General features: G+C 22.9%; 19 protein-coding genes across 19 annotated transcripts; 15 read left to right on the top strand and 4 right to left on the bottom strand.

Moving 5' to 3' along the window:
* Positions 1–615, top strand: AAJ76_3700041073 (rna polymerase iii transcription factor iiic subunit; the record flags this gene model as incomplete). The annotated part of the gene is made up of 1 exon (XM_024475374.1): positions 1–615. A coding segment is annotated over one exon (615 nt), but the record flags the coding sequence as incomplete, so codon positions are not given.
* A 643-nt stretch (positions 616–1,258) lies between these two features.
* On the top strand, positions 1,259–1,597 carry AAJ76_3700039815 (hypothetical protein; the record flags this gene model as incomplete). Its single annotated transcript, XM_024475373.1, has 1 exon — positions 1,259–1,597. One exon carries the CDS (start codon positions 1,259–1,261, stop codon positions 1,595–1,597), a length of 339 nt encoding a protein of 112 aa, XP_024330727.1.
* A 523-nt stretch (positions 1,598–2,120) lies between these two features.
* AAJ76_3700038953 (choline kinase) lies at positions 2,121–2,999 on the top strand (the record flags this gene model as incomplete). The annotated part of the gene is made up of 1 exon (XM_024475372.1): positions 2,121–2,999. One exon carries the CDS (start codon positions 2,121–2,123, stop codon positions 2,997–2,999), a length of 879 nt encoding a protein of 292 aa, XP_024330726.1.
* A 1,913-nt stretch (positions 3,000–4,912) lies between these two features.
* AAJ76_3700036161 (hypothetical protein) lies at positions 4,913–5,194 on the top strand (the record flags this gene model as incomplete). The annotated part of the gene is made up of 1 exon (XM_024475371.1): positions 4,913–5,194. The coding sequence occupies one exon, from the start codon at positions 4,913–4,915 to the stop codon at positions 5,192–5,194; it is 282 nt and encodes a 93-aa protein (XP_024330725.1).
* An 89-nt stretch (positions 5,195–5,283) lies between these two features.
* AAJ76_3700034885 (farnesyl pyrophosphate synthetase) lies at positions 5,284–6,189 on the bottom strand (the record flags this gene model as incomplete). The annotated part of the gene is made up of 1 exon (XM_024475370.1): positions 5,284–6,189. The coding sequence occupies one exon, from the start codon at positions 6,187–6,189 to the stop codon at positions 5,284–5,286; it is 906 nt and encodes a 301-aa protein (XP_024330724.1).
* Positions 6,190–6,764: 575 nt separating this feature from the next.
* AAJ76_3700034082 (hypothetical protein) lies at positions 6,765–6,992 on the bottom strand (the record flags this gene model as incomplete). The annotated part of the gene is made up of 1 exon (XM_024475369.1): positions 6,765–6,992. One exon carries the CDS (start codon positions 6,990–6,992, stop codon positions 6,765–6,767), a length of 228 nt encoding a protein of 75 aa, XP_024330723.1.
* A 432-nt stretch (positions 6,993–7,424) lies between these two features.
* On the top strand, positions 7,425–8,177 carry AAJ76_3700033649 (diphthine synthase; the record flags this gene model as incomplete). Its single annotated transcript, XM_024475368.1, has 1 exon — positions 7,425–8,177. One exon carries the CDS (start codon positions 7,425–7,427, stop codon positions 8,175–8,177), a length of 753 nt encoding a protein of 250 aa, XP_024330722.1.
* A 314-nt stretch (positions 8,178–8,491) lies between these two features.
* Positions 8,492–9,373, top strand: AAJ76_3700032582 (gtpase activating protein; the record flags this gene model as incomplete). Its single annotated transcript, XM_024475367.1, has 1 exon — positions 8,492–9,373. One exon carries the CDS (start codon positions 8,492–8,494, stop codon positions 9,371–9,373), a length of 882 nt encoding a protein of 293 aa, XP_024330721.1.
* A 495-nt stretch (positions 9,374–9,868) lies between these two features.
* AAJ76_3700031205 (hypothetical protein) lies at positions 9,869–10,435 on the top strand (the record flags this gene model as incomplete). The annotated part of the gene is made up of 1 exon (XM_024475366.1): positions 9,869–10,435. The coding sequence occupies one exon, from the start codon at positions 9,869–9,871 to the stop codon at positions 10,433–10,435; it is 567 nt and encodes a 188-aa protein (XP_024330720.1).
* Positions 10,436–10,470: 35 nt separating this feature from the next.
* On the top strand, positions 10,471–10,920 carry AAJ76_3700030603 (hypothetical protein; the record flags this gene model as incomplete). Its single annotated transcript, XM_024475365.1, has 1 exon — positions 10,471–10,920. The coding sequence occupies one exon, from the start codon at positions 10,471–10,473 to the stop codon at positions 10,918–10,920; it is 450 nt and encodes a 149-aa protein (XP_024330719.1).
* A 309-nt stretch (positions 10,921–11,229) lies between these two features.
* On the top strand, positions 11,230–11,847 carry AAJ76_3700029844 (mrna capping enzyme subunit beta; the record flags this gene model as incomplete). The annotated part of the gene is made up of 1 exon (XM_024475364.1): positions 11,230–11,847. The coding sequence occupies one exon, from the start codon at positions 11,230–11,232 to the stop codon at positions 11,845–11,847; it is 618 nt and encodes a 205-aa protein (XP_024330718.1).
* Positions 11,848–12,521: 674 nt separating this feature from the next.
* On the top strand, positions 12,522–13,157 carry AAJ76_3700028552 (gtp-binding nuclear protein; the record flags this gene model as incomplete). Its single annotated transcript, XM_024475363.1, has 1 exon — positions 12,522–13,157. One exon carries the CDS (start codon positions 12,522–12,524, stop codon positions 13,155–13,157), a length of 636 nt encoding a protein of 211 aa, XP_024330717.1.
* Positions 13,158–13,344: 187 nt separating this feature from the next.
* Positions 13,345–13,713, top strand: AAJ76_3700027729 (hypothetical protein; the record flags this gene model as incomplete). The annotated part of the gene is made up of 1 exon (XM_024475362.1): positions 13,345–13,713. The coding sequence occupies one exon, from the start codon at positions 13,345–13,347 to the stop codon at positions 13,711–13,713; it is 369 nt and encodes a 122-aa protein (XP_024330716.1).
* A 558-nt stretch (positions 13,714–14,271) lies between these two features.
* Positions 14,272–14,838, bottom strand: AAJ76_3700026236 (protein with wd40 repeat; the record flags this gene model as incomplete). The annotated part of the gene is made up of 1 exon (XM_024475361.1): positions 14,272–14,838. The coding sequence occupies one exon, from the start codon at positions 14,836–14,838 to the stop codon at positions 14,272–14,274; it is 567 nt and encodes a 188-aa protein (XP_024330715.1).
* Positions 14,839–16,797: 1,959 nt separating this feature from the next.
* AAJ76_3700024276 (threonyl-trna synthetase) lies at positions 16,798–17,964 on the top strand (the record flags this gene model as incomplete). Its single annotated transcript, XM_024475360.1, has 1 exon — positions 16,798–17,964. The coding sequence occupies one exon, from the start codon at positions 16,798–16,800 to the stop codon at positions 17,962–17,964; it is 1,167 nt and encodes a 388-aa protein (XP_024330714.1).
* Positions 17,965–18,053: 89 nt separating this feature from the next.
* Positions 18,054–18,203, top strand: AAJ76_3700023020 (hypothetical protein; the record flags this gene model as incomplete). The annotated part of the gene is made up of 1 exon (XM_024475358.1): positions 18,054–18,203. One exon carries the CDS (start codon positions 18,054–18,056, stop codon positions 18,201–18,203), a length of 150 nt encoding a protein of 49 aa, XP_024330713.1.
* Positions 18,204–18,840: 637 nt separating this feature from the next.
* On the top strand, positions 18,841–19,536 carry AAJ76_3700022233 (hypothetical protein; the record flags this gene model as incomplete). Its single annotated transcript, XM_024475357.1, has 1 exon — positions 18,841–19,536. One exon carries the CDS (start codon positions 18,841–18,843, stop codon positions 19,534–19,536), a length of 696 nt encoding a protein of 231 aa, XP_024330712.1.
* Positions 19,537–19,687: 151 nt separating this feature from the next.
* On the bottom strand, positions 19,688–20,515 carry AAJ76_3700020559 (methionine--trna ligase; the record flags this gene model as incomplete). Its single annotated transcript, XM_024475356.1, has 1 exon — positions 19,688–20,515. The coding sequence occupies one exon, from the start codon at positions 20,513–20,515 to the stop codon at positions 19,688–19,690; it is 828 nt and encodes a 275-aa protein (XP_024330711.1).
* Positions 20,516–20,568: 53 nt separating this feature from the next.
* On the top strand, positions 20,569–21,657 carry AAJ76_3700020505 (alpha-tubulin suppressor-like protein; the record flags this gene model as incomplete). Its single annotated transcript, XM_024475355.1, has 1 exon — positions 20,569–21,657. The coding sequence occupies one exon, from the start codon at positions 20,569–20,571 to the stop codon at positions 21,655–21,657; it is 1,089 nt and encodes a 362-aa protein (XP_024330710.1).
* Between the last annotated feature and the right edge of the window lie 2 nt (positions 21,658–21,659).

The following is a 21,659-nucleotide window of genomic DNA, read 5'->3' as shown; positions in this document are numbered from 1 at the left end:
GATTCTCTACCATTATATAACAATTTAGGTAATATTATCTTAGATGGTAATATTACAGACCTTTTAGATGTAAGTCAAGTTGTATCATATAAGTTTCCACCATTCACACCACCAATTGTAAATTATTATGAAAAGTCGCCAAAAATATTGTCATATAAAAAAAACCCTGTTGTACATGATATTGATGTAAATACTATAAGAGTGTATTTTACTGATGATGTACCAGATAATCAAATATGTAATAATCTTGTAGATGAAAATGATCTAATTTTACAAAATTTTATCAATAATTTATTTTCACCAGTACTTAAAATTAATATTATTGTACAATTATTTGTACAGTATAAAAAAGAACATAAATTAAATATAAAAATTAATAGACTTAAATCTATACTACCAATGTACAGATATTACATTGTAAATGGGCCATTTAGAAAATGTTGGGTACCATTTGGATATGATCCTAAAAAAGATAAACAGAATTATAAATATCAAATTATAGACTTGAGGGCAGAAGGAACATTCTTCCATTTATTTGAAAAAGATACAATAATTAAGGAGGTAGAAAATAATCTTGAATGGTATGTTAAAGATGACTGTGATATAAAGAATTGATTTTTTAAGAAAACACTCAGTCAATTAGTCTTGTATCAGAATTATGTAGAATTTAAGAAATCGAAAGAGGATAATGATTGTTTTGAAATATTTGACTAGGTACATTGAGAGCTATTTTCGAGGGTAGTGTTTTGATTTAAGTTGAACGGAAATTTATAAGATCATTAATTTATTAACATTTTGTTTTAATTTTAGGATGTCAGTGTTATGCTATATAAATTAGAGATTTAATATTTTTATTATTTAAAAACTTATGTTTTGTATTTTTAACAAGTTATATTGTTTTACAGTGCAAAAAAATATCAATATTATGTTACAAATAATGGACTTAATATACTACTGTAAGACTTATTTTTTGTTTTATTAACAAGTTATATTGTCTTATAATTTAAAAAGATTTTATTTATGACGCCATAGTCAAATTATAAAACTATAAAAATACACTAATTCTAATATTTATATAGTTTTTATTAATCTAGCCCAGTTTCTTACAAATAGTATTAATAATAGTTATTAAAAATTTTGCTTTTAAATTATTTAAACTTATTTTTTGCCATTGCTGCCACAGTTTCATTTTTTTGACTCATTTGTGTTTGGTGTTTCAGAATAATAACAATTTATTTTGCATAAATGCACCCCTTAAATGAATACATCTATGACTTCTCTACCAGAAAATATCTATCCACAATACCGAGCTAGGACTACTAAAAAAGGAAGATTTCTTATAGAAGATTATAGTGATTGTGTAGTGAAAGATTACAATAAATTTATTGTTAATCTAAAAAGTTGTGATTTAAAGCAATCAAAGATCAATGAAGATAATTTAAAAAAGATTATTAAAATCATAGAAATACAAAATACACAAATAAAACTCATAAAAGAAGTTATTGGTAAAGATGATATTTTGTGTCCTTTCTTTAACAAGACATGTGATACTATTAATACATTACTTGATGATGTTAAGAGTAAGTTTAACGAATAGTTTATAATGAAAACTAATGATTAAAAAGATATATTGTAATATTGCACTTTATAATATTTTTTATACTTTTTCTAGTATTTAAATCTTTATTGTTTTTAGCAAATAATTATTTTTATCGCTTTATATTCATATTATAAATTTTGTTTTTATCATTCAAAGTAAAGCATTTTAGTTTACCACTGCATTTTCCCATGATGCAAAATACATTTTAAATTATTTTGCAAATATAATTAATATTAGATGCATAAAATTTGTAAATATTATAAATTTATTTTAATTAAATAAACTTAATATCTTTTTTATTTTAATCACTTATTATCAAAGAATATTTACATTGTTAGTATTTTAAAATAGAAATTACCTTCTTAAATATTTATTAAAATTTAATCTTTGAATAATTAAAAAATAAAAATTATTTATTAAATAATAAAAAATTACTGTAAGTTAAAGTTTTTTAAATTGTAAAATTTCATTTTAAATTTTAGTTTATAAAACTTAGTAATATTTAAAATTTCTACCCATAATGAAATCAATTAAATTTTTAATAGCTGATATTTTTAATAAAAAATTAAATATTCACATCGATAAAATTGTAAAACAGTCAGATGCCTACACCAACCTTGTTTATAAAGTAGACAGTGGAAATGAAAGTTTTATATATAAAAAATTTGAACATTTAAACTTATTTGAAAATCTAGTGCTAGAAAAAATGTCTCTACCTGAGATTCTTGTATCAGAACATGATTATAGAATTGAGAGGTTTATAAAACATAAAAAAGTAGATTTTAAAAATGATTGTAAAGAAATAGCTGTAGCTTTAAAAAAGTTTCATACAACAGAAATAAAAGATTTTATAAATTTTAAATGTCTTTTACTTACAGAAATAAATAAAATTACTAATGTAAAAATATCAGAAATATTAGAAAATGCATCAATAAAAATATTTAATATTATAAAAAATAATCAGGGTAAGAATGTTTTATGCCATAATGATCTACAGCCTAATAATATCCTTAAGACTAATACAATAATATTTATAGATTTTGAATACTGTTCTATAGGAAATAATTTAGTAGATATTGCGAATTTATTTTGTGAGACAGAAATAGACTACGAGAAGAATGTCTATATTAAAGGTTCGGGATACACAGAAGAAGAAAGAATTCTTTTTTTAAGGAAATATTTTAATAAAAATGATGTAAAATGTGAATTACAAAAAATTAATAATCTAGAAGTAGTCAGTCACTTTTTATGGTTTGTATGGAGTGTTTATATTATAAAATCTAACAATAATTCAGAGTTTGACTATAAAAAGTACAGTTTATCTAGATTACAATATCTTAACAATATATTTACATCTGATGAGATAAAAATATTATTATCTTATTTAAATAGTGTATGAATATAAAATCATTTTTATTACTGGCCTTGCTTTGTTGTATTAAATTGAAATAAAATAAATTTTTAAAAATAATTATATTTTATTATAAGATATAAACAACGATCTATGCATCTAAATAAATAAAAAATGTAACTATTTTATTTCAATTAATTACTGCAAAATAAAATACTTATTAGAATTTAAAAATTTAGATTCGAACTTTTTACAATAATTTTAAAAATCTAAAAATTTCAAAAATATATTAATTTTTAATATATTTTATGCAAAAAAAAATTAATATAAAATTTTTATGTTATTAAAACTTTTTTTTAGTTAGTATTATTTATTTCTATTGCTTTTTTAATGATATTTAATAAAAATAGAATCATAAATTGAAAAAAAAATATTTTAAATTTAATATTATTGTTTTATGTAATTTATGATGATTTGATAAAATAAGTCGCAAAAATTTTATTGAAGTTCTTTTGGTTATAAACTAAAAAAAATAATCTAATAATATTGCAAAGAATAGGTATTTAAAACAATAACATGCATTTAAATTGTTTAAAAAATTTTTATTTTTACTTATAATATTTCTTGACTTTTTGTGGTTTTTTATACAATATGTCAAACACGGACCAAAATTATTTAGTCTAAATTAGAAATTACAAAAATAAATGTATATTTATTTGTAATCAGTATCTACAAGAAAATTAATTTGTTACTTTCAATTATAAAATCAGAATTTTATTTTTTTGAACTTGCATGGAATGTGTAATTCTTTGATGATGTCTTTACCAAAGTTTTACTTCTTTAAATCTCCTTGACGTCGTTTTTTTTAAAAAAAAAGTAATTTCGTTTAAGATAAAATATAAGCATAAATTTGATTTCGAATTGTCTGCTTATTTCTTTGTATATTAAAATTATTCAATACCACCAATTATATGCTATAACAATTAATACTATCTTTTCTATTTAAACTTTAGAAGTTTTCAAAAAATATTAAACTACTTCTGCAATAAAAAACACTTATTTTTGATAATTCGTAAATCTAATCTTTGTGTTTTGAATTCAAATTCGTATGTACAATTTTGCACATTCCGATACCAGTAAAATTATTAAATCTTTTTTGCATCTAATGATCTCTATACATTTTCTTTTAAATAATATTATATTATATGCATAATAATAAGCAGATGCGTTGTAAATCTTCATTAAGTTTTCTTTTGTATTAAACACAAATAACTTTTTATACATGTTTTAATACGATCGACAGTCTTATTTTTTTTCTTGTAGTGCGTAAATAAAAATGATCCAAAAACACATTATAATCCTATAAATAGCAAAACACAGCTTCTAATGTAACAGGAATATCTTCGTGAGTTAGACGGAAAAAAAATTTATCAATGCTATCTTGTATAACTTCTTGTATACAATTTCTTTTTAATTTTGATATATACTCTATTTCTAAACTTATTTTTATTTTTCTATGTCTAAATCATCTGTAAGATTGTATTAATTTTTATAATATCTGTCTATAAAATTCAAGTAAGTCTTTTTATTAATATGTACCTATAAACAACTTGTGCTTTTCTATACATGTTTAAAAATTAAGTATTTCATATAACATTGTTTTAATTTTGTATTCAATAAAACTTCTTTTAAACTTAATTTTATGTAAGTATAGGTTGTATACGTACTAGTCGTTGATGTATTTCTTTATTATATATTTAATAACACTTTGTTCTTATTTAAAACTTGTTGAGTAAAACATAGGTTTAATTATTATAAATTATTTAAATATAGACATGTCAAATTTATCTTCTAAATATCATAAGATTTGCCAAAAGTGTTCCTTTCACTCCTAGCAAAGTGTTCATTACATTTTATTTGTAAATTTATGACTTATAAATTTTTTATTTCGCATAACACCCATGGAAAAAAATGATGAAAACATTGAAGAAATCCTAAACAAATATGGAGTTAAAGATAAATTTTTAAATAGTTTCGATGCCATGCTTACAGAATATGACTTTAAATCTAAAATAAATACACATCTTAAAAATAAATTAAAACACAAGAAACTTGAAGATGTATCTGAATCTGAGACTTATGATATTATTATGGATTTTATGACTAAAAATTTACCTGAAGAAGTGCAGGAGAAATTGTACTATGAAATTAGAAAATTTATTGATGACAATTTAGAATTTTAAAATGAATAAATAGAAATATGTTATAAATGTATCATAAAAGTTCTTATTCATATAGCATTATTTAATTATATATACTATTAACATTAAAATTATTTATTAAATTGTCTCTTTTTTAACAAAGAAATTAATAAATTATGTACCTTACTGTCAGTTACATCATTCATTTCTTCCGCCTTAGCAATAAGTTTATTTATTTCTTCATTGTAAATATTGAAATATCCCTTTACTATTTTAAGTATCTCTTCACTTACTATTCCAGTTCTAAAATATTCATTAACTTCATCTGAATCTTCTTTAACTAATTTACAGGTAAAATAAGTTAATTTCTTCTCTTCCAAATCATTACCTGATTTTTTACTGAGCTCTGGAAAGAAGTTTAAGTAATCATCTTGCATTTGAAATATCATCCCAATTATCTTACAGTACTCATACAAATAAGATGGTTCTTTTCTACCACTAAATAAATATCCAGATACTAGTGGTAAATAAAAGGTGTATATTGCTGTTTTGTATTCAATAATACGGTTATAAAATTCTACAGAATATTCTTCTTTACTCTTCTTCTTAGAGTCTAATATTTGACCTAGGCACGTATCAAGTATACAATTATAATATGTAGCTCTTAGCGGTGATCTTTCATTTTCTCCTCTAACCATCCTTAAATATTTACCTAGTGCACTAATAAGATACTGTGCGTATTTCAAGCAGATCAACCCTTTCTTCCTGTAGTAGCACTCTACTCCCCGTCTTATACAAGATTCATCCATAACATCATCTGCTACAATAAAAGCACTCTGTAGCAACTCGTAAACACAACTAGTCTTAAGAGATAATTCTGTACTATTAATATCAGATATAATAAGATTAAATAATTCAGCCCTGTATCCTTTACCTCCTACTGTGTTGTAGGTTATAAAAGACAATATTTTATTTAAGTCACAAAAATCAGTGAACTTAACTAAATCATCATATATTTTCAAATAGAAGGAAGACATAAAGGGTAAATAAATAAGAATTATTAATTAAAATTGTATTTAAAAGGAAAAGTGATTAACGTTGTGAGTGCACTAGTGAAAAGGGAAGTGCTGGAAAAGAAGTTAGTACAAAAAAAGTTATAAGAGGATGATAGAGCTTATTAGTACAATAAATATACTATGAACTGTGAAGAAATACAATCTGTAAATAATACCTACATTAATTCATTAAAATTCAATTTGTGACTCAATTAATCACTATTTATTTTATTTATATAAATGACATTTTTAAAAACAAAATTTAATTTATTTTTAAACAAATTTATGCAAATTTTCTATAAATAAACTTAAAATTTCGCAATATCGCATAATTGAAAATTAGAAAAGAAAAAAGAATTTATTTACTAATTTAAAGATAATACTATAAAACTAAACAGAAATATCACCAGTATTCTTACTATTCTAAACTTCAATCCACCATCACACTCATTCATTAACTCCTGTAAAAGTATTCTATAAATACAACAATAAGGAGATAAGGAGAGTTAAAGGAAATACTAAATGATATAAAAGATATAGTACACTAATCAAGTTTATTACATGTCACCACACACCTCAAAATCTTTTAATCTTCTTTGCACATGCTTTAGTGCTTCTTTTGTCTCCTTTATTTGATTGAGAAGAAGTGCTTCTTTATAAGCATCCATAGTGCTCTGTAAACTATTTAGCTGACTTTCAAATTCTCTTAATTCTTCAATATACATTTTCTCATCCTTTTTAAGTCTTAACATTGATGCTTTAGATAAATTATCTTGATTGTGCATAACGGGGTAAAATAAAAATAGTTTACATTTCTACTATAGATATATATAATAGGTAAAGATATATTTGCATACGCTTTTATTTAATAAACAATAACAAATGGTGTGTTAGTACCACAAGTATATTAGTAAAAGATTAAACTTATAAGATAATTATGTGTATTATATTTTAATATTAAGTGTTTTAGATATGTTCAATACACTACATAAGAAGTTGTAACAAATTAATGACATTAATAAAGATAGTTCATTATTAGAAATAATAGATGCTAATTATAATATCTTATAACAATTAGTAGATAGATTGAACTTGTTTATATTTATAATTGACTAATTATCTTGATTTATAATACATCATAAATTTAAATGATTGTAAAAAGATAGATCATTTTTAATTCTAAGTATTTTTTATAAAAATGTATTTACTACCCTTTCATGATTTATATTATTGGAATGGGATTAGATTCATATAAAGACATCTCATTAAGAAGTCTAGAAATATTAAAGAAAGCAGACAAAATATATTTTGAAAACTATACATCTCTACAACAGAAACCTATAAGTCAATTAGAAGAATATATTGGTAAACCTATAGTAATTTGTAATAGAGATAGTGTTGAATCAGAAGACTTCTTTTTTAAAGAAGCACTAGATAATGTTATTGTAATACTAGTAGCAGGTACACCCCTGTTTGCTACAACACATATAGGACTTCTTGTAAAAGGTAGAGAGATGAATATACCAGTAGAAGTTATTCACAATGCTTCTATTTTGAATATATACGGATGTCTAGGCCTTTACTCGTATCACCACGGTAAAACAGTCTCTATACCTTACTTTACTGAAGATTGGAGGCCTTTATCTTTCTTCAATAATATTCTTACGAATATTAAATGTGGTCTACACACCCTCTGCTTACTAGATATTAAAGTTGATGAGAATAGGTATATGAGTGTGAATGAAGCACTTAATCAAATTTTATCTATTAAAAATGATGTTGTAAATGAAAAGTACAAAGTATTTGCTGTATGTAGATTTGGATCACCTGACCAATTTATTAAATATGGGACTATTGAAGAATTAATTAAAATAAATTTTGGTAAACCTTTACACAGTTTAGTGATACCTGCACAGATGGATACAATAGAAAAAGAATTAGTAGAAGAGTTATATGGGAATAAATTATAATTTTTATAAAATAATATGTTATTGTAAAAATCTGGTAGTTGACTATTGTTCATTGAATGAATGTTTCTATCTAATAGAAAATAAAGAGCAAATAAATTAACATTATATACACCTTCTTAAAAGACTACTTCTCTACAAGCAAGCATTTTTCAGTGTCTGTCTTGTCAAAGAAGTTTGTTAATTTTTAAATGTTAAAAGATATTTATAAAATTTTCTTTTTTTCTCTACACTAATATATTTTAAAATATAGTAAATAAGTGTTTTTACTAATTGTAATAAACCTAACCATATTTCATTAATTTTCCACCCTCTAAATGTCACATACAAATTCTATAAAAAAGATTTTATCGCATAAATTTATTGACGAGGTAAAGCTAAGAAAATACATTAAGAAGTTAATGATTCCTCTTGGTCCAGAGGTATGGACAGTCTTTTTAAAAGGAGGTCATTCTGATGAATACACTGCTCTCGTAGAAATGAGTTTTAATCACAATAATTCTTACACTCCTTCAGAAGATATTCTTATTTTTATCAAAAATAACAATCTTCCTTTTTTCCATCAGTTAGAAATAAACAAAAAAATTTTTCACCAAATACAAATAGACATTAAAAGACTAAACCCTAGACATGTGAAAATAGGGAACCAAGACATTTCAAAATCATATCAGAATATTTTACTACTTATATCACATAGAAGATATAATTTAGGGTATGTACAAGGGATGGCAGATTTTCTTGTTCCTTTTTTACAATCATGTCCCGAATATCAAGCGTATTTTTTATATCTTGATTTAATTAAAAAAATCGAGTTTAATATTATTAATTTACAAGGAAATCTAATACTTAGATTTAGAGAGACAATGGAAAATATTGATCCAGTTTTGTGTACATATCTAAGTGAAATAGGACTAGAGTTTCATGTGTTTAGTTTTAGATGGTTTAATTGTTTGTTTTTTAGAGAGTTTAAATATGAAGAATATCTTAAAATATTTACTTTTATTCTTGCACACAAAAACATAAATAATATTTTAATTTACATAGCAGTGGGGATATTAAGTATTTTAAAGAGTGATATAATCAGACAGGGATATAATGATAATGTGTTGATGATACAAGATTTGAATAATAGAAAGGGTGTTAAAGTGGAGAAGATACTAGAAAAAGCTAAAAGGTTGTATAAATGTAAAAAATTGTAGTGGTGTATTATTTAGCATAAAATATTACCAAAATATTATCTTTGTTATATTTAAACATTTCTAAAATTGTAAATTAATTACTTATTGCATTATTATAAGTTGTGGTGTAAAAGAAAAGTATTTGTTTTGTAATATAGAATGTGATCACTTTTTTATTTTAGAAATAAAAATGCAAAGAATTAATCTTAAATATCAACTTATCGGCTCTACTTCACGCAGCTTACAAATCCCATAGATCTATGTAGCATAATTTAACTTTCTAAAGATTATTTGTGTAGGAATAGTAGATTATGACGTGTCAAACAATCAAAAATTATATGATATATTTGATATATGGCATCCTAAATATTTGCTAGTAATTAAACTCATATTTAACTACAACAATTAATTTTTCTCTTCTGTATATTCACTAAGTGTTATTTATTAAATTTTTTACAAACACAAATATAATCATTAGAATTCTACATTTCGTTTAACTATATTTTTACCCCTTAAATGTTTATATTTCATATTTTTATGCTGTTAAATTTTTACACAAATTTTATTATTTCGACTTCTTTTGATAATTTATCTACTGTTACAAAATCTGATTTCTATGATCCATCAACTTTTATGATATACGTTTACTACAATCGGCCCGATCAAGACTGCCCTTTGTGTAAGAAATTTAATGAAAAGATATCAGAATTACCTATTCCTATTAAAAAAATCAACTTTTTTACAGAACCATTCCTTGCATCACATTTGTATATTTTTGAATTCCCTACTTTTATAATCAGGCACAAGTTAAAATCTTATGTTATTAGAGCTACTACTGTAGATGAATTATTTAATGTAGTAGAAAATAATAAGTGGGTAAACTTAAAACCCTTTTATGCATTATTTAATCCTACTACGTATTTTACTAAGATTTATGCTTATTTTTATTTTCTCTTTTATTATTTTATAGAATATCTATCAGATTATATTGAGAAAGTACCAAGTTGTGTAGTAAATGGTATTCTTACATTTATAATATGTTATCTAGTTATTTCTATTGTAAATATATTTAAGAATAAATAATATTGTTTATACATCTTAATTATTTGTAAATACCCATGAAGAAACTTAGATCTTTTACTGAAGTTTTCTCTGATTTAATTTCAAATGAATTTTCTTTAAATTTGTATTTTGGTAAAATAGTACACAAGATTACTGAACACAGATATTCACTTAACATTCTAAATCCTATAATTTTAACAAAATTACCTTCTTTATACAAATTTAAAATAAAAGGTAATGATAATCTAATAAAGAATCAATACACTACTTATATTTCAGATATAAAAGAACCCATTTCAATTACATACATACATTTTCCTAATAAAATTTACGATGTTATGATTTATCAGTATCGTGGTACTAAATCTAAAACATGTAATTCTTTTACTGTAGGAAAAGATAAAGAATTTGTATTAGAAGTGGGTGATAAAAAGGTAGATGATATTTTACAACTACTCACAGGATTGTGTGAGGATGTACATTATAAACTTAATAAGAAAGAGTAATAAGTAGAATATACTAGTTATTATATCATGTTTTTTATATCTTAATTAAATAATATACAATTTTTGTTAATCTTACAATATATTTGTTGTTTTGTAATATCTTAACTTTATGTAATATCTTACAATATATTTGTTATTTTGTATAAGTAGTCTTGTACAATAAATTTTCTTTCCTAAATTAACTTCTAATGTTTTTGATATAAAAAAATAATTTTTTCTTTTTTTGTCCTTTCATCATAAAACATCTATTTATGCTAAAATATTAAATTAACATATTTAAATACTGTCAATAACAAATTACATCCCTTTATGTTGTCATTAAATGAGAAACTAGAATTTACATCAATTATAAAATCACTACTTTTAAAACATTCATCACTAAAATATGAAATAGAAGCACGTATAGGTAAAATCTACAATAAGGAAACAGAATCAAGAATAAAGATTAACTCTTTAACACCTGTTATTTTTACTAAACTTCCACGTAATCATCTATTTATGCCAGGCGTAGACCAGTGGGATTTTAAAACCTTAAAAAATAATCTAAATTTTAAAGAACACATAGAAGATCTATTTCAATATCTTAAAAATGGTAACAGAGTAAGATTTGTAAATAATGAATATAGATTTTGTGAAAAAAAGCGTAAAATATTAGTAGTGGATTTGTACCTACCACAGTACAAATATGATATACGTATAAGTATAATGACTGAGGAGAAACAAATGCAAAGACAGACACAGAGTTCTGTTGATTTTGTGCGACACAGGAAAAGAGACACTTTTACTGATAAATGGTTCAATTATGATTTTACAGTTGTAAGAACAAATAATGAAGTGACTTATGAAGTAGAAATAGAAGTAGATGATATGAATTATAGAGTGGAAGATTTTATAGATACATTTTTTAAAATTAATATTTTAAAATAAAACTTATTTGTATAAACCTTATCAACTCTATTATATTATTTCTATCTAAGCTAAGTTTTTTAAGTAAACATCTATGTATTAACAGTAAAATGTTTGTTTTTATAATTCAACTTAGTTATGTAAATTACTAATGTGTTAAACCCCTTATACTAATTTAGTAACTTCATGTTTGATATAATTAAGCTTTCTAGTGCAATTGTTATGATTTATAAGTTAAGGGTTATTTATTCACAACAGCCATTTTATAAGCTTTTGTACGTATAGTTTATGTATCTATCTTTACATAAAATATTAATTTATATTACATAGCTCTATCTTAATTCTATTTGTTTAATAAAACAAGACAATCTTCATCTAAATAATCCTTCTTCATTAACTATTAGATTTAATTTGTTCTAATTTTTTTTGCTCAATTTTTAACTCTTTCAAAACTATTAAATTTAATTTGTTTCCATTTTCAAAAAATTTAGTTCATAAGGATAAATCTCGCTTCACAAAATAAAAGTCTTAATTTGTTTCCATTTTTAAAATATTTAAATTCCTAATAACAAATTTCTATTGATTAAAAGTCTTAATTTAGTCTTTACTTATAATATTTTTTATTTATCTCTTTCTATTATTTTATGCATTTATTTTTTCAAAAAATTTTTATCATTTTTTAAAATATAACCCCTATGTGTGGAGTCCAAGTCCCCTCAAAAAGATACAAAATTTGTTTAATAGGAGATGGTGGTGTAGGTAAAACAACTTACATTAATAGAGTTTTAGACGGTACATTTTGTAAAGAATATATAGCTACTATAGGTGTTGCTTGCCATCCCGCCACTTTTTGGATATCAGCTCATGAATCTATTGTTTTTGATGTTTGGGATACTGCAGGACAAGAAAAGCATGCAGCTCTAAAAGATATTTATTATCTTGAAGCTGATGGTGCTATTTTCTTCTATGACGTAACAAGTAGAGTTTCTGCTAATAATTTATCTACTTGGATGCGTAACTTTAAAAATGTAGTAGGAAATAAACCAATGGTTATTGTCGCTAATAAGATTGATTGTACTGACAGAAAAGCCAATAGAAAGTCTATTTTACAATCAGCTAGGGATTATGATTACGATTATTGTGAGATCAGTGCTAAAACTACTTATAACTTCGCTCAACCTTTTTTACTACTTGCTAGGAGATTATATAATAATAACAGTCTTGTATTTGTTTCTAATATTAATTTACAACCTTCTGAGTTGCATTATGATGATGCGAAGAACGTAAATGAAGATTATGATATTGCGAGAAATGCTGAAATTGAAGAATAAATAATTATTTATGGTCTATTTTCTATTGGATAGTTATAAAAGCATGTCAATCAGTAATTTTGAGATGGTGGCTTTAACATGTCTGTTTGTAAATAATTTTTATTAACTTTAACTTACAGCTTGTATTTAAGCTATTTCCTTATTTATTTTATTATTTTTCTAGTTTATTTTATCCCTTTAACGGTTAATGAATGGAGATAAGAAACTTTTATCTTGCGTAAAAGTTGGTGGACGGAGGGTTATTAAAAAATCTTTATCTTCTTCTAATACATTATTAAACAATATTTTAGAAAATAATAAAGACATTTTTACTAAATCAGTAGTAGATGAACTATCAATAGAAAGAAACAATAAAATTTATAAATATAAAAAAAATATAAAATTAGTATTTGATAAAAATAAAAAACCTATAGGATTTTTTGTATCTGGATTTCCAGAAATAAAAAATAAAATTGTAACTGATGTACCTTTAGATTTTGAAAAGGCGGTAGAAAATCTTAATTTGGATTTTGTAGAGAAGAATCCTGAACTTGAGAAATATCTTGGTATTGAATAAATTTATTTTTTTCTTAGATTGCAATTAGGATTTTTTTGAAAAAATAAAGTTAGTAATTTTATATTGTTAAATTTTAGTATTTAATAAAATTACTAATCTTATTTTGTTAAGAAAGTTTGTTATATTAAATAAAATTAGTAATTTTATATTGTTAAATTTTAGTATTAAATAATTTTAGTAATTTTATATTGTTAAATTTTAGTATTAAATAAAATTAGTGTTCTAACATTTTTAAATTCTAGTATTAAATAAAATTAGTGTTCTAACATTTTTAAATTCTAGTATTAAATTTATTTTCTAATACTATAAAAGTAAATCTTAATAAAAAATTATTTTTATTGGTCTTACACTTTTAAATTCTAGTATTAAATAAAATTAGTATTCTAACACTTTTAAATTCAGTATTAAATTTATTTTCTAATTTTATAAAGTTAGTAAGATTTCACTTAAATAACTTTAAGTTATCGTAATTCTTTTTTTTATAAAAATATGGTGCTATAAAAACATAACCTTTAAAAATCATTGTTTTAAATACATTTATTTTTGTGTTATAAATAATTAAGATACATTATAAGCTTCTATTATACTTCTAGATCTTTTTGGTCTTCTTTTTTTAGTACCACAAATATTAGATAATTCACTTTTAACACTAAATTCCATTTTATTATCTAAATGCTCCATAATTTCACTAAACTTTTTTTGGTCAAAACTTTCTAACATCATTTTTAATAAATAAGATTTTTCTTCAATGCTAAAAATTTTAGTAGTAGCTATTATAAATTCAGAAATAAATAAAGAATTCCATGTATAAATAAGACCACTTACAATTTTAATTCTATTATGAAATTTTTTTCTTTCTAAATCTGACTCTTTAAATATAAAATTTTTTATATCTTCAAATAACATTTTTTTTGTAAAAATTATTATTGATTTTAGTGTCCAATCTTTAACAATCCATTTTATTACTACAATCATATTCGATACAGAATATTTATCAATGTACTTTTTCATATTATAAGCTATTATCCTACAATTATCTTCATTCCTAATCCATTCGCCAAAATTGGCATCATAAGTCTCATCCATAAATAAAATGGATTTTTCGATTTGTTCTAGAGATAACATACCCTTTAATAAATTAGATTTTCTTTTATATTTAATTAAGGAGTATTCCTTTTTAATAGGAGTACAATCTAATTAATATTAATTATTATTTTCATAAATACTTTTTTTTTGTTAGTACAATAAAGTTTTTTTTACTTTTAATTTAATAAAAAAAACAAATAATCCCGCCTAAAAAAACAAGTTTTTTTATGCAAAAATATTTTTTAAGGTTTTATAAATGTTTTTAAACAAAACTAATAAAAGTTTATTTAATATATCATCAATATTTTAGATTTGTTTACAAACGAATCCTGTACACAAAAAAATAAACAATTAAAAATGAAAAATTTGAGAAAATTAGTTAATCTAAAATAATTTTAAACAAACATTAATAAATTATTAATAAAATATACAATTTATTTTTAATGCTTTGAATTTTAAAATAATAGTTTATGCACTTAAAATATAAATAATGTGTCAAGAAAACAAAAGTTGATTATATTAAATTAGAAGGACAAAAAAAAGGATATAAATATTTTTAAATAGGAATTGTAGAAGTAAAATTAAAAGAAATGTTTAAGATAATAGTAATGTAAAGAGAAATAATTATAAAATATTTTTTAAATTTCAAATAAATGGCTTACACAATATATTAAAACATTGCGTATGTTTATTAAGAAGATTATATTTCTGTATATTCGAAAAAACTTGATTTTTGTCAAAAAATTAACTTTCATTTAGATACTATATTTTAAAATATTTACTAGAAGAAGTAAAATTTTACTTTAAAAAGATTAACATTTTATATTTTAATGTACATATACTATTTTTTGTTAAAAAAGAATATTTGTTAAAATATATTAATTAAAAAAGTTTTGATTTTATATTAAGTTTAAAATGTTGTGTTTAAAGGAATAGTTACTAGAAAACATGAGTTTATATATTTTAAAAATTATTTAAGACTGATAAGTCAAACCCATCACCCTTTTAATAAAACCTCTAAGATCAATACAACAATAATATTCATGTAAACATATCAATACTATTGTTGAGAAATAAATAATATAAAAATTGTCTCTTGACTTACAAGATATTTTTTAGCATCTAAATAATATACAAAATACTTTACTTTTATGCAATAAAATAAATCAAAATGTAGTTTATATAGAAAAAACAAGCAATATAAATATTGTAATTAATTATTTAACAAAACATTTTTAAATAAAATAAAATTTACTTTTAATATATTAAATAAATGTAATCTTTTAAATTTATAAAATGTTTATATATTTATTACTTTACACATGTATGCTAAGTAATGATATTAAATATAATTGTTTAAAGGGGTTGATCCCTTTAGATGATTCACTACCGATCTCCTGAGGATAGTTTTATATAAAAATATGTAATTTTGCCATTTTAACATAAAAGTTATTTATATAAAGCATTAATAGAAAAATATATAATTATAATTAAAAGTAATGTTATATCTTAAAATAAATATTGCCCTTAATTATGAAAGATTTTCACAAGAAATAAGAAAAAGAAACAAATGTAGGTGATTAGATATAGTTTGGTATTTATATCTATTTTTGATTATATTATTATTTTTTACTAAATGTTAAACTTTAGTGAAATTGTTTAAATTTTTTAAGTTAAAATTGTCGAGGACCTCCTATTATCTTAAGAATTAATTATATGAAATATTTTATTATTTTGACCTCATGCAAGACTTTAAAAAAGTAAATAAAAGTGTCATTGACAAAAATATTGCTAAAATGATGTTTTATAAGTGTTTGTAATAAAATTAAATAATTTTAAAAGTAAATTGTCTTATAGATATTTTTAATACATCTTACACACAAAATTTTATTTTTAAATTTCTATACTTAAACTAAAATTAATATCTTATGTATTTTAAACATATGTTTATTATTGTTTCAATATAATTATAAATTAAATTAATTTGTAAATAAATAAATGTTATATATTTATTTTATTAATATGTTGCTAGCAGAACAACATTCTCAGTATACAGAAACACCATCTGATACAATAAGATACATACCGGGTGCTACAAATGAAATTGTAGGTGTACATGGACTAAAAGCTGTTGAAGATGGAATAATTTTAAGACGATCACTAGACCAAGGAGGCATTGTGTATTTCTTAGAAGATAATAAATACCCCGAATGGAGCTTTAGCTACACTATTACCGATATTAATCTTAATTTTCCTGAAGAAGGCGGTGTGTACTTATGGTACACTTCTCACGATCAAGAACCAGGAGAATTTAGAGGAGGAAGTGGAACATTCCACGGTTTAATGGCAGGTATAGAATTCAAAGGTGCTAGCCCCGAGCTAGTTTTCGCTTTTAACAACGGAGAAAACTTGGATGATAAAGTGCACATTAACCTTTACCGTGATTCATTCAGTCCCGACAGACTTAAAGGCGTAAAAAATCTAACAGTAAAAATTATAGTTACAAAAAATAATTTTAAAATTGAGTTGTACAACAAAGATAAGATATTATACGATAGTATGAGACTTGTATCAATTCAACCGCACATTATTCTAGGTACTGATAATAGATTTTCATTGACATCTTATTACAATTATACTTCTGCTGAAAAAGCATTTAAATTAATTGGTGCACAGTTGTATAAACGAGAAGAACATGAAAATTATGATGCCGATAAAATACACGCAGAAAATGTTAGTAATACACCCATGTCTCCCGATGACATAATGCATCCCGATAAAGAAATGAGACATTTTATCGCTAATTTCTCGCATTTTATGCAATATGCAAGATCTGTTCTTGGCGAAACTGACGATCCTAGTATTAGACACTACTCTAATAAAATTATTGAAAAAATTGACAGTATAGCAAAAAAGCAAGATAAATCTATTAATAATGATCTAAATCAACATATTAATAGTAGGGTTAATGATATGGATATTAGAATACAAGGAATACAAAAAGATATATTTGATATTTTACATTTACTAAAACATAGCGAACAGAAAAAACATACATCGATAAGTTTTACGACTTTAGGGCTTTTTGTAATAGGAGGTGGAGTATTATTAATTTTAGGATTAAAAGAATACAATAACTGGATACATCATGGTAAAAAAAATTAATAAATTTTATGATTTGTTAATAATTTTTTTATAGTGCTTTGATACTAATTAGTATTGTTTTCATGGATTTAATATAACTATAAAATATAATGTTTTTTTATTTTTGTGGGTCGTTTAAAAAATTTAAAAAAGTTGTTATAACTGCCTTTTTTATAAGCATGCATTTTATCTTTTTGAATGTTTTACTTATAAATATTAAAAACGTGTCTAAAGATGGGAAATCTACACACAGACCATGAGACCGATTTGATTCAAATACTGTGGAACTCGAACCTGCACAACCCACATCCACTTATCTATGGTGTATCAAGCTCCGCCGTACATATTAACTTCGGCTCTAGGAGAATCTTTGGTCATCGGATAAGACCCGTTGGATCATATCTTTTGTTTAAAATGTATAAAAACACCAATATTTACTATTTTATATTTTATTTTTTACTTAAAAATTAAAATGTTTGTACATAATAATAGACTATCATTAAATTGACCAAGCAGATGTAAAAATTATTAAAAAATAAACAATTTAAATTTTATAATCAGAAAAATTCAACTTAAATTTCTTTGCATCAAAAATATTTAAAATATTTTTTTTGTTTATGTGCATAAAGACGTTATATTTATTTATTGAAAATAAACTAGTATTAATAGTAAACCCAAAAAGTAAATGTATAGCACAGCTAGCCTAAGATAAATGAACATTAACTTAATATTTAAATACATTTATTATTTTATTGATTTTTTTGCTACTAAAAAGGAGAACAAAATAATTATAAGACAGAAATAATAATACATATAAATAATTATATTTCATATAAAATTGTGTATTTTTAATGCTCTCCTTTTTCTAAGAAGTACATTCAATAAGTACTTATCCCTATGTTTACTTATATATTATATTTAAGATGTGTAAAAACTGTTGATGATATTTTTTCAGAATTTTTAAGTTATGGATCTGAATCTGATGCTATGCCTTTGATACCTCGATCATCTTATATTTGCATGTGTTCAATATTCACAATATTTTTAATTTTTTTTAGCTATAAGTTTAAAAGATCTTCTATAATAGCACTATTTTTATTTTATCTTATTCAGTTACAAGCATATATCTTTAATTATTTTCCTTTAAGGATAAAAAATAGTGGTTTTATCTATTTATCTACTTACATTATTCTATCCTTAGTCAGTATTCTATTAGGAATATATTTTCCTTTTATACTAACATCGTCACTATTTCATCATTCGTATCTTACTTACGATTTTATTATTTATTTTAAACCAATTTATTCACATTTTATATCAACATCTCTTTATTTATTATCTTTATATTTTTCATATATAAATTTTAATTTATTTATTAATTTAGTATTGTTATATTACAGTAGTTTCTTTATGGTGGTATTAATTAAATTATTAATACTAGATAAATTAAAGATTAATTGTAATATTAGAACTAGAAACAGATTTAATTTCAAAAAAGATTGGTTATTATTATTGATATTTATAATAGGAATGGTAGTAAATTATTTTTATCAGGCATATATGAAAGGATATAATTATTGTTGGACAAAATGATAAAAAATATTCTAATATATGATTTATATTGAAATAAAATTTAATATATGATTTATTTTGATAAAACAAATTATTAATTACAATTAAATTAAAGAATATAATTACATTTAATATAAAAAAATATAAATAAAATTTATTAGATTACTCAAGATTAACTAATAATACCATTGTTAATATTAGCAGTTATTTTTTTATTTCCAACATTTATTAAATAATTGTCAAAATGCACAATACCATTTACAATGTTAAGCTTATTAAATAAATTTTTATAAAAACTTTTCTTTAAATCGATTGTGTTAACCGGAATATTTTTAAATATTTCAAAATTTTCTAAATAAGCAATACTACCTATTTTTATATCATCATCAACAAATAACACTTCTACATTTCCATTATCTTTACCACATAATATCATTCCATTTGACTCAATGCCCATTATTTTACTTTTCTTAATATTTGTAATAAAAAGTGCCTTTTTATTTATTAAATTTTCTTTAGTGTAATATTTGCGCAAACCACTGACAATCTGTACAGTAGATCCAAAATCCACATGCTCAATAAATAAATTTTCAGAATTGTCTACTTCTTCAATATTTACGATCTGTCCTACTTGTATTTTCAATAAATTAAAAAACATATATTGACAATTGTATTTGTCAACCATTTCTTCAATATACTTAATATTCTTTAAGTTGGTCTTCATTAGCAAATCAATCATATTGTTATAAAGGGATACATAAGATATAAAAGACCCATCAATCCCTACTTTTTCTAGTGTAGTTCTTATACGCTCAAAGTCTTTAACAGTAAATTTACTATCCTTTAAAATGTAACGAAGTACACTATAAAAAGAATCTAATATTTCTGCATCCAATTCAATCTCTATTCCTTCTTCTATTTTTTCAGTCTTTAAATTACTAACTGTTTTTTCTAATCCAAATTTTATATCTTCATATTTGTCCGAATATTTAAGCAACATAAAAAAAGGATAAAAATAATTTTTAAATTTTATACTTAAAAATAACTACCCTTATGACTGTTTATGTTTTTGGTTCAAATGCTATATCACAATTTGGATTAGGAGAAGATTATACATCTACACACATCCCTCAACAAATACCGTTTTTTGATAATATAAAAATAAAAAAAGTAAAATGTGGTACAATACACACACTAGTTTTAACAGAAGATAATAAATTATTTTCATGGGGGTGTAATGACGAATACGCCTTGGGAAGATCAGGTGACGAGTTCTATCCACAAGAAGTTATTCTACCAGAGAAACCAATTGACATTGCATGTGGTACATCAATATCTGCGTGTATTACAGAAAAAAATAATGTATTTGTATGGGGTACATTTAGAAACTTCAACGGTGTTTACGGCTTTGATAAAAATACTAAAATACAAAAGACACCAAAAAAGATAACAACAAAATTTGAAAAATTTAAATTTACAAGTATTGAATGTGGATCAAATTTTGTATGTTTACTTGATAAAAACAAAATAATATGGACATTCGGTTCTAATGATTTTAATGAATTAGGTAGGCGATCTAGTCTAAGATCTAAAGATTCATCTTTATTTCCTGGTCAGATATTCTCAAGTAGGAAAAAAAACGAAAATCACAAATTTAGACTTGTTAGGTGCGGAAGAAACCACGCTTTAGCTATTAACACTGATAATGAAGTTTATGCTTGGGGATCTAATATTTATGGACAACTGGGAATAGGAAATGATCATGAAACAAAAAATAAGCACAAAATAAATATTAGTAATGTAATGGATGCTGCTGGTGGTTTGCATCACTCATTATTTTTAACTTTTGATGGAAAATTATACGGAGCAGGAAATAATGATCAGGGACAATTAGGAATTTTAGGTAAAAATAATTGTCATAGTCCAGAATTAATTATTGAAAATGTTAAAAAAGTAAAGTCTTATGAAAATTACAGTATTTGTCAAATTGACAATTCTCTTTTTTCTTTTGGTATAAGTTTTTTAGGTGGCACTGGATTTGAAGAAGTTGAAATTTTAACACCTAGAAAAATACCTTTTGAATTTCCTGAAATTTTAGATTTTGCAGTTGGTAGCAATTTTACAATTGTAGTTACTAAATAAAA

This window comes from Vairimorpha ceranae (assembly GCF_000988165.1).
Source record: "Vairimorpha ceranae strain PA08 1199 chromosome Unknown NODE_37, whole genome shotgun sequence".
Taxonomy (NCBI): Eukaryota; Fungi; Microsporidia; family Nosematidae; genus Vairimorpha; species Vairimorpha ceranae.
Note: the sequence above shows the minus strand (reverse complement) of the source record. Positions and strands in the feature narration are given on the sequence as shown.